General features: G+C 33.5%; 1 protein-coding gene across 1 annotated transcript; it reads left to right on the top strand.

Moving 5' to 3' along the window:
- The first annotated feature begins 6,325 nt into the window (after positions 1 to 6,325).
- On the top strand, positions 6,326 to 9,374 carry LOC106766014 (geraniol 8-hydroxylase-like). The gene is made up of 2 exons (XM_014650776.2): positions 6,326 to 8,422; positions 8,546 to 9,374. Exons 1-2 carry the CDS (start codon positions 7,475 to 7,477, stop codon positions 9,173 to 9,175), a joined length of 1,578 nt encoding a protein of 525 aa, XP_014506262.1. The 5' UTR covers positions 6,326 to 7,474; the 3' UTR covers positions 9,176 to 9,374.
- The last annotated feature ends 7,658 nt before the right edge of the window (positions 9,375 to 17,032 follow it).

The following is a 17,032-nucleotide window of genomic DNA, read 5'->3' as shown; positions in this document are numbered from 1 at the left end:
TTAGAGTCCATAAATGCTCCCACGCATCGGTCGAAGTTCACAAACGCCATCTTTTCTAGTCGCATATGGCAGTGCGTCCGCCATATTGTGAAGTATGAGAATATGTCAAATTATTATACACCAATGATACTTAATGTCTTTATGGTGTTTGTCATGATGTTTTCAATGTTGTTGCTCCTCAACACCAAGACTCCTTGGTTTATTATAAGGATAAGATGCATGTTTTTTTCCATGAATTTAATGAGTTATTGTCTCGTGCCTCTACTCTTGCCTAAGAAATAGAGTAACGGTCAAAGTTCTTCATGGTGTTGGCATTATACTGACTTACAAATAAATATTCCAATTTTTGTGATAATCTTTTAGGTTGACTTGTTGTACCCACTTTGACTTCTACTTGTCCCACTCTTTTCATCAATGATACACCTATTTTTGTTGATGACTCCTCTACATTAGAATCTCAATGTGATGATCGAAATCGCTCTCGCAAGCCCCGAGAAGGACGTCGCAAGTTTGACCATTATGGTAAGCTAGGCCGCAAGATTAACATGTGTTATGCATTACATGGACATCCTGCTAGATCTGCCTAATATTATTAAGATTGACCCTCCTTCCTAATCACCTCTTGTGAATATCATCCACAAATATGTTATTATTAAGAACTTTCTCAAATGGTATAAGGATCAACAAACTTATAGTTTCACTGCTTTTGTATCATGCATAGGTACATCTTTTGCTTTTCTAACTCAATCTTCTTCTCTTGGTCCTTGGGTTCTTAATTTAGGAGCCATATATCACATTATTGATACGAAATCTTTGTTTTCCTCTTTATCCTTTCCTGATAATTTTCCTTTGGTTACAATGGTTTATGGATCTAGGGTTTTGGCTCATGGTATCAAGATTGTTAACCTTTTTCCTTTTTTATTCATTGATAATGATAAAATCCATTTTAGGAACTAAATGGAGATCATCAAGGGAGCATCAACTTAAGCTAAGGATAGGAGATTAGAAGAAGAAGAAGAATGACTTTTCAAGCTTGTTCTTACTCTATCTTAATCCTTAGAGGACTTTGGACCACTCATAAAGAGCTATGGTCAAGAAGATGGAAGAGGTAGATGGAACTTCAAAGGATTCTACTCTTTTGGAGGATCATATTTTTTCGTCTTCTTCTTTTATCTTAATATCTTTGTAAATATGTTTCTTTAGGTCTTGTATTTGACCAAAACACTTTGTTTAGCTTTGTCTTAGAAGCTTAGTAGTCCTTAGAGTGAACTAATGCATCATAGGACATGATGTAGGAGATTATTGCACCAAAATGGGTCTTTGGAAGCCTTTCGAAGATGACAACATCAAGGGAGTCTCCCTTACAATGAACTTGGATGGTAGTTAGGGGGGAAGACTCTCATTCCTCCCCTCTTGCCATATGAAACTTCTAGTTCCTTTGTAGTGCATTAAATGCTAGCATACTCTGTCACCTATAAAAGGAAAGGTAACCTTATATCATTTTTTAGAACTTAGTTGAATGTAAAGTTGCTTTTCTAAAATTGAAAGTCTTTTCTGCATTCACTTTAACTTAGTTTTCGGTATATTAGCATTTCAGTGATTTTATTTAAATGAGTTTATATTTTTTTAATGCTAAAAGGAAAACCCATAGGTTAACCCTAATCCATAGGACTTTGGGAATATTTGACCCTATGAGCTTTTTTAATAAAAGATTTTTTTGGTCCTGTGACTTTTTTGACTTCAATCCATGTAGACTAGGACCAAGTTTTATGATGGAGATTTATTTGACAGGTCTAGAAAATAGAATCTACTTTGTAAACTTTGGGGGCAACTGTCCCCACAAAATTTTAATCTTTTTAATATAATGTAATTGTAAATTTCCCCCTAAATTAGAATTTATCATAAAAAAAAAATTCTATTAAATGAGTATTGCTATGTTAAACTAATTATTGCATAGTTTATAAACTTTGTGAAGGCTTATTTTCTTGCAACACCACTCAAACATGTAACAGTGAAAGTATTGGTATATAAAATACAAGAGGCTTAGCTACATTAAAAACTGGAAGTCGAATATAGTATATCTTTATCTAAAAATTAAGCTTAGATGAATTATTATAAGGCAGTTGGTTATAAGCTCCGATTATGGAGCAAAATAGAAAACTTTGACAGTCAAAATTACTTAGAATGAAAGTGCAATTTCAACTTCATCTATTACAAATGTTATAAGTAGTTTTATTTTATGTTGGAAATTTGAACTCCTATTATTGTCTAATTGGGTGATTTTGGGTTGCAGGTAGAGGACATGCTTAAAACTTCATGCTCAGAAAAAGCTTTTAAAAATACAACAGCTTTTGAAGCGAAAACTTGACCAGTCCAGAAAGGTTATTGAGTATGTAAATTATCCAATATTTCTTTTCAATATTCTTTCAGGCTTTTGTTCCATCTCTTCATATACAATGATTTTGTCATTAAACTGTTCTCTTTTTAGTTGTGTGGCTGTTTCTAAACGAACTCGTTGGTGAGAGTGGTCACCTTTATTATTCAGATAAAAGAACATTCATAATGGAAGGTTAAAAGAGTGTTATGTATAAAATCAGTGATTATCTTTCATCTACTTAAGCTTTCGGTAAGACTGATTCATGACAAACAATACATATGTTAGAAATATCTAAAGATTTATCTTTTAATATCTTTAGAGAGAAATGATATTCATTCATGTGACAGAATCCTTTTAGTATATTATTAGCACATATGAAGAACATATCATACATAGATGAAAGTGACATAACGTTTTGGCTGTTAAGTGAAAGAGACAGATGGTGCGAGCCTCTCTGCATTCCAATTCATGAATCACTGATCAATCTTCCTATCTCACACCTATTAATGCTAATTAATTGATTAGCTTTCTCAACCATTTTTCTACGTATCCTTTTACTTTTTTTTCTCTTTCACTTACTCACTCCATGTTTGTTTATTATATAGAAAATACTTCACTATCATTTATTGGAAAAATGTTTTATACTATTTTTATAAAATATAGTGACTAAGTATTTTATAATTTAATTTAAGATTAAAACACAAATTTAATAATAATTTTAAAAAATATATTTAATCCAATTAAAAATATTTTTTTTTTCAAATTGTAAATCTTTATATAATAAATTCTATAAATAATAAATTTATTTATAGTTTTTTATATATTATTTATCTCACTTATCTATACTTAATTAAAATTCCTAATTCCAAACTTCAATTCTAAATGAAAGATCATTTTATCCTGTAGGATGGATTCATGTATGTCTTCTTATCTTTTCATTAATGTTAATTAAGAGTAGAAGTAAGGTCTTCCTTGGTACTACTTTTATATTTTTTTTTATGGATTAATTTATGACTATTGTTCCTTTTGTAGTATTTAACTATATGTTATTTATGGATTAATTTGATTTTTCTTGTAGTGCCATTTTTATTTTGATCTGGACAAACTTTTAATGATTCAATAGGATGAGTCAAATAATTTGAGTGAAAATTATTACTCATACACCATGTTCAAATCGAGAAAGCTTGGAGAAATGTTCTTTTTTACTATTCATCAATGAAGAATGTTATCCAGATTACAAAGATGATGATAATAAAGTTTGTCTTTGAAATATCACATTGGAGTTGACTGAGTTCAAAAAATGCTAATTGAGATTCTTAAGTTTGTTTATTATAAGTATATATTAAACTTGTAGTTGTTGAATAGGTAACATATTATAAAAAGTTTGTTAATTCTTGACTAATGTATTTATTTAGGAGTTTGTTATATACAAGTTGTATTTATTTCTTTGAACTCTATTTATTGAGTCATTCAATAAAGTTTTCATGTTTTAATTGGTTTGTTTTAAGCATAATTATATATTATACATTATTTAAATTTGTATTCTTGTACTAATTATTTAAAATTTTATAAGAAATTTTAGTGTTCAAAATTTTAATCATACAACGATGAAAACAAAATCAATCTAATCAAATATGCAAAGCTAGTTACATACAAATTTATCAATAGGTAATTACATACAGAAAAATCCATATGTAATTACATATGGATTTTTTTCATATGTAATTACATACGAATATTACAAACGGATAAATCTGTATGTAATTACATACGAAAAAAATTTGTATATAACATTAGCTACGACCATTTTACATACGAATTGTTGTTCGTATGTAATCCGTATGTAACATTATTTTACATACAAATTTTTTAAGTTACATATGGATTTTGGCTGGGACTAACCGATAATCTGGGATGATAATCGATTATCCCTTCATGCGTGATGAATTCTGGTGAAATGATGTGTAGAACCATTAAGATAATTGATAATCTTAAGTGATAATCGATTATCACAAGGTATTTTGTGTACATGTGTGTGTCTCGGGAATAAACGATTATATCTTATGATAATCGATTATCCTGGAGTGTTTTTACTATAAATAATGTGTTTTGATGAATAATGGATGTGGACCAAGCTTGAGGAGTAACAAAATGTGATGCTAATTAGAGAATGAGATTAATGGTTATATTTATGGTCAGGTTTGACTTGTGGTTGAGAGTGGAGCATGAGTGAGTGTTGGTATGCACTTGAGTATGTGATTGATGAGGATGAGAGTGGAGGATAAGTTTACTTGTTATATCTTGTAAATCTCGGTGCTATCTACGGATAAGTGTTTCCTTTTGCCTTGTGTGCATTGGAAGGGTTGTTCAGGTATTGAGCCTTTCTTGTGTGGGGGTGAAGGTGTCTTCCTTGTCCTTGTGTGACAGGATTACATGTTCCTTAGTTGGATTGCGAGACTACTCGAATGAATCTGTATGGGGAATCTATAGATTAGGCTATATGAGCGCCTATAGACAGTGAGATAGGGCACAAGAGTGAGATTGACTCTTTCCACTATGGTGTTATTGGTACGATGATGCTTATCGTTGGGATAGTCATGATGGTGGTGTATTTATGATGATGATGATCATGGTATTTGAGATGCTCTAGGTGATACTATGTTGGTAATGGTGTTACTATAATGGTTATAGTAAGTAGTTAGCTTAGGTGCTAATGAGTGGATAAACCAAGGGTTTATGTGTGAGATGTTAGTAATGACATCAAGGGTTTGAGATTAAGGATCGAGGATCGAGGGTTGAGGATGGATGATCGAGGATCGGGGAGTGAGTAATCGGTTATGATTGATTTGTTATGTTTAGAGGATTATGAATCTTGTTATTAATTCTATGTATGAGGTGTTTGATTATTGTTGATATAATCAGTATGTGTGTATCTTGTTTTTATGATTGTTTTATTGGTAGCATACTCCATACATGTGTGTATTGTGTGTTTGTGAAAATCAAATTATCGGTGATGATTAGGGATGACAACGGGTCAGGTCGGGCACGGATAGTGACTATGCGCAACTCGACCCGCCGAATAAATTTGTACCCGCTACCCGCCGGATACCCGTTTAGAAAATATCGCGGGTATTTTAAAACTCGCGAGTACCTGCAGATACCCGTAAAAAATAAAAAAAAATTATTTTTTACATTTTAAAATAAAATTTAAATAAAATTACAATATATATATATATATAATATAAATTAAATTAAATATAAATTTAATTTTAATTTTAATTAAATTTAACCTAATAAAATGTAATATAATTTTATTTTTAATTAAATTTAATTAAAAATATATAAATTAATTTTTTATTTTATTTTTTGCGGGTAACGGGTACCCACGGTTCGGGTACTATACTACCCGTACCCAATCCGTTTAGAAGTTGGTATTGAAATACCCACTATCTGTTATTCGCAAGTAGTAAATATCTGTGGATAGTAACTATCCGTCATGGATTTTTTTGTCATCCCTAACGATAATCGTATAATGTATTATACGTGAGGAGATGATCTTCCAGATATTCCAGAAACATGATAGATTTGAGAGATGACGGAGAAAGATTTAAGTTTCTTTAAAATGTTATTTTGGTACATACTTTTAAAACAATATAATTGTAGTTGTTTTATTTCCTTATCATTTTAATTGGTCAGTTTTTTAGTCATTTTTATGATAGGATGAGTTAGGTCAACCACAACTTAAAATGTGTCTAATGGAAATGAACCCTCGTTATATTGATTTTGACATATTTGACACTATTTTAGGTTGAGTCTAGATGTACTGAGCTCAAATAAAATAACTTTAAATATAAATTTAAATCTAATTTAAAAAATTGGTTTGAATCAAGTCTAAATTGGATTGTAAATTCATTTTAGATCTGAGCAGTTCTCCCTGCACCTCATCAGTCTCGTCCTACACCTCCCATTTTTTTATATTCAAATTTAAATCTTGAAAAATATTTTGATTTCCGAAAACGAGCTGGCACAGGCATTGGAAAAAAGCAAATTCTAGACTCATATTTCCAATACCGCATTTCACATCCTAAAGACCCTACACCCCCTTCTTCTTTCTTCTTCTTTGCAAAATTTTAAATCTGATTTCTTAACTAGTAACACTCCTCCCTAACTATCAACAACCTGATACTATAAACCCCCTAACATGCACCCCTTGTTTCCTAGTTCCATCACTCACAGTAACATTTCCTTGAGTTCACGGTTTTCTCTTTGATTGTTTTGAGTTGAGTTGAGTTGATCCATGGTGATCATCTGGTGTGGTGATACTTGCTGGTTGGTGGGAGGATGAAGAAGAGAGATGCAGTAACCAAAAATCAACAAAAAAATTAAACCCAAAACAAAAGACAGAAGCCAAACGCAGGACGAACTGCGTTCTCTTTAGCTGCAGTGCGAAATGCGGACAACCGCCCCCAAAACCAACCGCAGGTTGACCTGCGGTTACTATCAGCCGCTGATCCAGCTGCGGCACCACCATATCCGCACTTCCTAATGCGGCAGGCGTTAGCCGCAGTTCCATTTGCAATTCCAGAAACACGAGCTGAGGATAAAGGAAATTAAATGGTAAAAATGGTGGAGACAAATGAGGGAGGAGGACACCTGGTTAGGAGAAACAGAAGTACGGGAAGAAATACAAGGGTTTCAGATTTAAAATTTTGTAAAGAAGAAAGAAGGGGGTGTAGTAGGGTCTTTAGGATGTGAAATGCGGCAGTGGAAATAGGAGTTTAGAATTTGCTTTTCCCAATGCCTATGCCAGCTTTTTTTTTTTTGAAATCAAAATATTTTTCAAGACTGAAATTTAAAATATAAAAGAATGAGAGGTGTAGGACGAGAGTGGAGAGGTGGAAGGAGAACTGCTCTTTAGATCTTGTCTATTATTTTATTAGATGTATGAGATCTGAATTGGATTTTAAAAGTCGAATTCATTATCACTACCTTTGAAGAAAATGTAGAAGTATATTAGTTTTGGATAGCAGGAGACGAGAATCGAAAGAAGTTAGTTGATGATGTGAATTAAGCAAAAATAATTTGTAGCAATAGACAATGGTGATGAGTTCATTTTCTGCGAAATGGTCATCCCTATGGTTGAACGCCACCAACTTGCATCCAATTCTAACCCTTCTGCTCACTCTCATCACTTTGCTATGGTTGCTACGGTGGTTAAGGAATTCAACCAATGAACCATCTGCTTTGCCTCCAGGCCCTACAGGTCTTCCATTTCTTGGCTACCTTCCCTTTCTAGGAACCCATCCCCACCTCAAATTTCACAAGCTGGCACAACTTTATGGACCCATCTACAAGCTCACGTTGGGAACTAAAACAGTGGTGGTGGTTAGTTCACCCTCTCTGGTGAAAGAGATAGTGCGTGATCAAGACACCATATTTGCCAACCGGGAGCCTCTAATTGCTGCATTGGTTTCCTTGTACGGTGGCACTGACATAGCCTCTTTGCCTCACGGTCCACAGTGGAGGAAGGCTCGCAAGATATTGGTACGTGAGATGCTCAGCAGCACCAACCTCACTAACTCTTTTCCTCATAGGAGAGTGGAGGTTAAGAAATCCATCAGGGATGTGTACCAAAACAAAATAGGCTGCCCCATAAACGTCGGCGACTTGGCTTTTCTAACAGCTACAAATGCAATAATGAGTATGATTTGGGGCGAGACGTTGGAAGGAGAAGAAGGAGCTGCCATTGGGGTTGAGTTTAGAGCCGTTGTGTCAGAACTTATGGTGTTACTAGGGAAGCCAAATGTTTCAGATCTTTTCCCCGCTCTGGCCTTGTTAGATTTACAAGGAATTGAGAGAAGAACCAGAAAGGTCTCCCAATGGATTGATAAGCTCTTTGATTCTGCCATTGAAAAGCGAATGACTGTGACTGGGAAGGGAGAAAATAACTCAAACAAAGATTTCCTGCAGGTTCTCTTGGAGCTTACAAAGAGTGACAGTGAGACAACATCAATGACCATGAAGGAGATCAAAGCCATCCTCATAGTATGTTTTCGAGGCCAACCTCTCTCCAACTTGTTTAAGATTTGTGACATGAATCATAATTATCTTATCACTAATCTCATTAGCAAAAATTGTGTTGATGGGCTTTGCAATTGCTTGTTGTAGGATATAGTGGTGGGTGGAACCGATACAACATCAACAACATTGGAATGGGTGGTAGCGGAACTGATGCAGCATCCTGAGGCAATGGAGAGAGTTCATGAAGAGATGGATACTGTAATAGGATTGGAAAACGGTATTGAATTAGAATCCCAGTTGTTCAAATTAGAGTACTTAGAAGCTGTCATAAAGGAAACACTTCGTTTGCATCCTCCTCTTCCCTTTTTGGTACCTCGTTGCCCAAGTCAAACTAGCACTGTTGGTGGATATACCATTCCGAAAGGTGCACAGGTATTGTTGAACGTGTGGACTATACAGAGAAACCCTGACATTTGGGAAGATGCATTAGAATTTCGACCAGAGAGATTTCTGAGTGATGATGGCAAGTTGGATTACTGGGGCAACAAATTTGAGTATCTTCCTTTTGGATCTGGAAGAAGAATCTGTGCAGGGCTACCTCTTGCCGAAAAGATGATAATGTTTATGCTAGCTTCCTTCTTGCATTACTTTGAGTGGAGATTACCCAGTGGAAAAGTGCTTGAATTTTCAGGCAAATTTGGCATTGTAGTCAAGAAAATGAAGCCACTAATCGTTATTCCAAAGCCTAGACTATCTAAACCACAACTCTACATGTAATGTTATCGAGGTTCAGTGTATTATTCTATAGCAGTTATCATAAGATTCGTTCGTTGGGTTCTGCTGCTGTACAAGAAAATGAATCTAGTTATTTCAAAGCCTATACTATCTAAACCAGACAAAATAATGCTATGCATAATACATAAAAGATTAAATAACTTAGTTAAATATTTTATTATTATTTAGAATTGCAACTGAAAATGGGATTTGTTAAAATAGTGTTTTTTTCGGTTTAATATTTAAATTGTGAAATTTTGTTGGTTCAAAATACTATAAAATTTGGATAAAGATACTTAGACAACATTTTTTTGACAACATTTGAACATCATCATCATACGTGTCATTGTGTAATTTGGACTAATCAGACAATGACACATATGATTGATGTTGAAATGTTATGAAAAAATGATGTGAATATATCATTACCCATAAAATTTATCACTCTTACTATTACTAGGTTCAAAGCTAGACTTGGTGAAGCAATTACAGATGGAAAATGAAAGAATTAGAGGTAAAAGTTCGACAATCTGCCAAACTTTTGTTTTTGAAATAGAAGAAAACAAATGCACGCAAATTCAACCGATTTCAAAATTGTTGAGGATGTTCTGTAATGGCGTTTGGAGGCGGATTTGTGAAGAAAAGGCGTGGGAGTAAGGAAGAAGGAGAATGGCAAAGAAAGACCAAAATCCGAAATCCAAGAGCAACCCACAAAGCACAAAATCCGTACTATGATGCCATGTTTTGATGTGAAGGGCTTGAAAGGCAAGGCACCCTGTAGAGCACCTACAGGTTTTTCAGAGCCATAGTTAAACACTGCTCTCCCTATATGCCGCAGCCCTCATCGTTAAGAAAACAAAAACATACTTGAAATAATTTATGTCAACGCAGGAACAATGCAAAGCGGCTACCAAAGCGAAATAAACCCTAACGAAGTTCTTAGCGCCTCTCTGTATTTATAGTGTGCATTAGGGTACGTTGTTGGAGTGCTGTAAAAGGAGCGGGACTCTCTCTTGTTGGGTTTGGACCAAAGTATGTGCCTAAGCCCAGGTTTACATATTCAACTATGGAAATTGCTTCCTGCACCTCTGATTTTCTTCATGCACCCTATACGTTTATTTAATTCTATTTTTGCCCTTGAGAAATTTATTACAAACTTGTTTCTACCAATGAGACACAGTGAAGGTTTTGTGTGGCTGTGCTGCTGTTAATGAAGATGCTTCGTTTTATGGAAATATAATTTTAGAAAATGTTATCTGGAATAGTTGGGGGTAAGAAACGAATTCTAGAATATGGTTTTTGAAGGAAAAAATTATTATTCCAAAGTCTCTTTAATTGGATGGAATTTATCTTATTTTTATTTACACAATTTATTCTATTATTCATAAAGTTTAACGAGTTTCATCAAAGTTGGTCTATTTACATTTTTAGAATACTCTTTAATTTTAACCACTAAATATACACATATTCTTTTTTTTTTTTTGGTACGGAAAGGTGAGTGGATTATTATTAAAAAGCTTTTGTGATGTCAAACCTTGAATATTTTTACCATGAATGTTCACTTCTTGCCAATCAATCATAAGATGTCTTTGGAAAAATTGTTAGAGTTATATATCTGGAAAATAATAAGATTGCATGACATGTCTACAAGTATTGTTTCTGATTAAGATTCAAGATTCACATCCAGATTTTGGTGGTCGTTACAGTTATAGATAAATTCAGCTTATCATGGCAGTTGAAAGGACTATCTAGTCTTGGAGGATTTGTTGAGGACTTGCGTACTTGATCATCTCGGAGGTTGGAGAGAGATATTGTCGTAAGTGGAATTCACGTACAATAATATCTATCATTGTAGTTTGGTAAGGCACCATATGAAGCTTTGTATGGGAAGAGATGTAGAACACCTTTGTGGTGGTACAAGGATGACAAAACAGTAATTGTGGGTCCTGAGTTGTTATGGCAGACAATAGAGCAAGTAAAGGTAATATAGGAACAATTGTGAGTAACTCAGAGTAGACAAAAGTCTTATGCATATTAGAGGAGGAGAAGTTGGAGTTTAAGGAAGGAGATCATATGTTTTTACGAGTTACGCCAACAATGGAGTTGGAAGGGCTATTAGATCGAAGAAGTTGTCACAAAAGTTTCTTGGACCATATGAGATTCTCAAACAGATTAAGCTAGTAGTTTACGAGGTAGCACTACCACCTTAGTTGTCAAATTTGCACAACGTGTTCCATGTATCAATTGAGAAAATATGTTTCAAGTCCTGATCATATGTTAGAAGCAGACGATATCCAAGTTAAAGAAGATTTAACCATGGAGGTATGACTAGTGCGGGTGTTTTATGTGTAGACCAAACAGCTCTGTGAAAAAGATATTAGAAGGGTGAAAGTGTTATGGGATGAAGGAAACTAGGAAGTAGAGGAGTACATGAAGAAGGAGTATCCACAACTATTATCGAGATAAGTCAATTTTTGAGGACAAAAAGTTTTGGAGTTGGGGAGAATGTAAGATCCAAGAAAATTTAAGAATACTTAGAAATAATATTTTTTTGAATTTATCCTAATTTAAATAAGTCGAGTGAATGCATGCAATAACTGTAGAAGTGATTGTTAATTTTTATGATATGAGAGAGCTACCAAAAGAATTAAAAAGGAATTATATATTACTTTTTGCGCACCCAGTTCATTTAAAAAGGGTGGCAAGGGGTTCCAAACATTTAAAATAAGCTTTTATTGATTAATTTTTTGTTCTCTTGTTTTTTCTTAGAAAAAGGTCTAAAACAGTGAGAACCATTAAGTATATGTATTTTTAGGCTCATGGGCTTATGGGTGACATATTTTAGGTCTAGTTTAGGTGTATAAATACTAAATTAATGAAGGTTAGCCTCATAATTAAACCTAGCCACCTTGAGGAAATTTTCAAAGAAAGAGAGAGTGCTTTCGGGTTTTTCACGCCAAGGTCTAGAAGTTGAAAGTGTTGGAGGTTGAGTAAGGATAAAGGTGTGCTTGAAATAGAGGTAAGGAGAGCTAGCCTTCAATGTCTATGTTTAAGAAATTATGAGAGAGTGCATGTCCCTTTTGTTTGTTGTGTGTGTGTGTGTCGTGAAGGTGATGGTATGTCTCATGTGAGTCATGTTAATTGTTTAATTGAATGTCATTGTGTTGCATATGTTTTGTTGAGTTATGTTGATCCTTGTATTTGTAAATTATTATGAAAGGTTTTAGGGTTTTAGGAGTATTATAACATATGCTATGGGGTTGTCGGGTTGTGTGTTTAATATTGTGTCACTACTATAAAATTGTACATAGATAACGCCAAATAGACAACACTTTCTTAAAAAAGTGATATATATGAATACAATAAACAACTCTTATTTAAATAAGTGTGGTCTATTTGGATACTAATAGACAACGCTTTTCTAAATAAACGTTATCCATAGTGATAAATTGTTTGAAAAGGTAAAGGATATAAACATCAAATTTGGTAACTCTTTCGCAAGAGGTATAGTCACAAGTGGGTGGTAGAAAAAATCAATATTTTTTTATTTGTTATATTGGAAGTCCTTGTATGTTAAACATTTCCTTGATATGATGCATATTAAAAAACAATGTATTTGATAATGTGATAGGTACATTGTTGAATGTACCTGGAAAGTCTAAGGATGACATTAATGTAAGGTTGGACCTACTTCAAATGGGAATTCAAATAGGATTGACACCAATAAAGAAAGGTAAACGTCAATATCTACCTCTGTAGCTTATACTCTATCTAGAAAGGAGAAAATTGTGCTTTGTATGTTTCTACAAGGAGTTAAAGTTTTAGAGGGGTACTCATCAAACATCAGAAACCTAGTATCTATAAAAGATCTAAAGCTAATAAGGTTAAAGTCTCATAACCATCATGTTGTCATGGAGCATTTGTTACTGATAGGCATACATTCCATTTTGCCTAAAAATGTAAGATGGACCATAACTAAATTATTCTATTTCTTTGGAGCCATATGTAGTAAAGTGATTGACTCTGAAAAATTGCAAGCACTAGAAAGAGAAATTATTGTAATTTTGTGTGAACTTGAAATGTATTTCCTACCTTCTTTGTTTGACATAATGGTTTATTTTACCATTCACTTAATTAAAGAGACACAATATTATAGATCGACTTATATAAGATGGATGTATCTGATAGAGCATTATATGAAGATATTAAAGAGCTTTGTGAAAAATCAAAGTCGACCAAAATGTTGTATAGTGGAATGATATATACTTGAAGAAGCTATTGAATTTTGTACTAATTACCTCTCTAATGTTGAATCAATAGGACTTCCAAAGTCTTGACACTCAGCGAGAACCACAAGAGAAGGGATTACTAGAAATGTCATTGTGACTATAACCAAGAAAGATTGAGAACAAGCTCAATTATATATCCTACACAATGATGACGAAGTTGAACCATCTGTTGAGAGACACAAAGACATGCTTAAAAAATTAAATCCAACTAAGATTGACAATAGGATAAGTAGAGAACACAAGGAACTTTTATACAATGGCTAAAAAGCCACACTTTTGCAGAGTTAAATGTCAAATCCTCTTTAATTCCTAACAGATTGAGATGATTAGCAAATGATTCAAACTTTTTAGTCTTCTCTTACACTGGTTATATGATTAATGGTTGCACATTTTACATTAAAAAATGAGATAATTAAAGTATTATGCAAAATAGAGGTGTAACTTTGTGTTGGGAAAATCTCACTATACACACTCATAACGTGACCCACACAAATAATTTTACTCTTCAATCCATTGTGGGTGATTTTTATTAAACATTGGCAACCTTTAAATAGGTGCAAATCGGGTCTTGGACCAAGTACAAATAATAAAAACTGACAATAAAATATCAACTTACCTAAAAATAAAATCTCTTTATTCTATCATAAAATAATATTCTACCTAATAAACACAAAATCATAACTACCCATTCCTCTTTTATCTCTATCAAATCAAACCAAATATTACTATACCCAAAACTAATAAAATAATAAATCTCTAAAATTTAAGTTTATCCCAACAAACTCTCCCATAAACTTAAATTCTTCCTTTATTCTCGACTTCTGCTCCTAGACATCTTCTCCTTATTCTTCTCCTCTTTCTTCTCCTCTTTCTTCTCGAAATATGCTCCTCGGATTGTCTAGGCCTTGAGTGTTCCGAACTTTTCCTAAAGCACTTGAACTAGTGGCTAAAATCTCTGCTGTCAGTGCGCCTCCATAACCACGAGTAGCCCTTTCCAACCGCCGGAACTCGCTTACCTGAATACCCTTTGCTAGGAAGACTTTCCGGAACTCGCTTACCTGAATACCCTTTTCCAGGAAGACTTTCAGTATAGGGATCACTATACTCGTTGTGGACTCTTCTACAATCTCGTAGAACCTATCCTTCATCTACAATATCGTAGAAAATCCTTCACTTTGCGTCTTTTTCACCGCAAAATTTACCATAGTGTGTCTTTTTCACCGCACTCAAGAGGAAAACACTGTTTGCAAGATTAGCCATCTCTTACTCTCTCTTTCTTCTTTCTTTCTTCTTTCCTTTTTACTCTCTTTTTCGGACACTCAAACTCTTTTCTCTCTAAACTCTCCCCTCTCTCATTTTTTCTCTCTCGATATTTGATTCTCCCTCTCACTTCTTTTTTTCTTTTTCTCTCACTCACTCCCCCTCCAGCGGAAGCATTCCCAACACTTTGGTGGTTGAATCTATGCATATCTCAAGTGCTAAAGATAGAAGTCCTATATATACAAATATGTCATAATTTTGGGTAATTAAACATATATGGGAGTTGGATTACACTATATTTTCGGGTAATTAAACATATATCGGAGTTGGATTACTCTGGAGCCAAATGTATCATTGCATACACCTAATATTGATGATGATAGGTTGACAACAGGACAAGCAATAGGTACATTTGTGGCATGACCTATAAATCTCTTACAAGTTGTTGACGAGGTATGTTTATCCAATTATATTTATTCATATTTATGAACATATACTTTATCTATTAGCTAACTTGTTTAATTGATGATGGTTTAGGATTCCACTCTATCTAAAAGGAAAAAGAAGAAAAATAAGAATGAATTTGTTGCACATAAAAAGAAATGTCAAGGGAAAATGGTCATTCAACATACTCCTAAAAAAAAATTCTATCTCATTCTTCCTTAATAGTGCAACTATCTTTCTTCATGCCTGAAACTAAAGCCATTAAATTCACTTTCCCCAATACAAATGGAGAAAGACATATTTGGACTAGATGGCAATACAAAAATTGTTGATGTAGAAATTATTGGAGAAGTTATTAACTGTGCATGGCTAAGTTCAACTACAATTTATATATATATATATATATATATATATATATATATATATATATATATACAACATACTACTTTTTATAATTAAGTTTATTCTTTGATTGACACATCTTATCATATTACTAATATATTTTTAAATTATTTTTATAAGGTACCTCTATCAAAATCTTATTAAGTTAAATGATAAGACATTCTTTTTTTAACATCACAAATCTCAACACATGAACAACTAGTGAAAGAGAGAATGAAAAAGTAGTTTCTCTTTTTCTTAAGAATAGGGTGATTGATAAATTTTTTCTTGCACCTATCAATACAAGATAATTCTTTACTTCCAACTTTATCAACAATGTTTTATTTTCAAAGTTAGGTGCACGAATTCTAATTTTGTTGGATTATTTCATATTGTAGCCAACAATGGGTTTTGCTCAGAATCAATCTTAAACTGGACATAATTCATTATCTTGACCTATTGGAAATAAACATCAGTGTGAGGCAAGATTTGAAGTTGTTTGACATGTAAGAATATAAGTGTGATTCAAATATATGTATACTTTTAGCTATATTATTTTTACTTATACATATGCTTTAAACTTATGTATTGACTAAGGTTATACAAACCTACCGAGCTTAAAGGGGATCAATGGTTTCGAAGTCTAAGTTAAACAATATTAAGTGAATACCAATAAAAGTACATTTCAATTGTTTATTTCAAGTTATTCGTGCAGTCTTCGTGCTTCTATGTTTACCATACTTGAGTGGTTATATTGCTTGTTGGGCTACTAAATATGCTGAGCCCTTTTGGTTGATTGGGTATGTTTTCCTTACATGAATTGGGTGGCAGTGCAGAGTTGTTGAGGATAAAATTAGCTTGTGTTTGATAACGATTATGTGTTTTTGTGTATGTATTTTGGTGAATAAATCAACTCCTCCATAGATTTTACCTTGTTTTATCCCTAAGTTTAGTGTGTTTTCATGTTTTCTTTAGTTTTAGTTAGTATATGCTTGTTTTTATCTCTAACCTCTCTTTAAGTGTGAAATAAGTAAATAGAAAGCAATTCTGGTGAAGGAAAACAAACCAGAACTTAAGGAAGCATGATTGGACAATAAAAGATTGATTTTAAGTGAATACCCACACTGGGTGCCATGTTCAGTGCTGCGAACACAATGAGAAACGAAATTATTTAAATGGTATTGTTCATTATTCACTGTTCACTATTCACTTGGCATTGTGCATGCGTTGACTGACACTGTTCATGCGTTGACTAACTTTGCTCACGCATTGACCGACATTGTTCATGGGTTGACCGACATTATTCACTCGCTTGGGCAAGTTACTTTTTTGCTAGGCGAGTTGACCAATTTGTTGGGTGAGAATTGAAGCTCGTTGGGCGAGTTTGTCAAACTAGATATGCATAAAATGGGTATTTAGTCATGTTTTCGTGAAGATTTTGCAAATTCTTCTCCTCCTACACTTCATTCTTCACCTAGAGCAATTG

The sequence above is a fragment of the Vigna radiata genome, chromosome 7, assembly GCF_000741045.1.
Source record: "Vigna radiata var. radiata cultivar VC1973A chromosome 7, Vradiata_ver6, whole genome shotgun sequence".
Lineage (NCBI taxonomy): Eukaryota > Viridiplantae > Streptophyta > Magnoliopsida > Fabales > Fabaceae > Vigna > Vigna radiata.
This window is presented reverse-complemented; position numbering and strand designations above follow the sequence as displayed.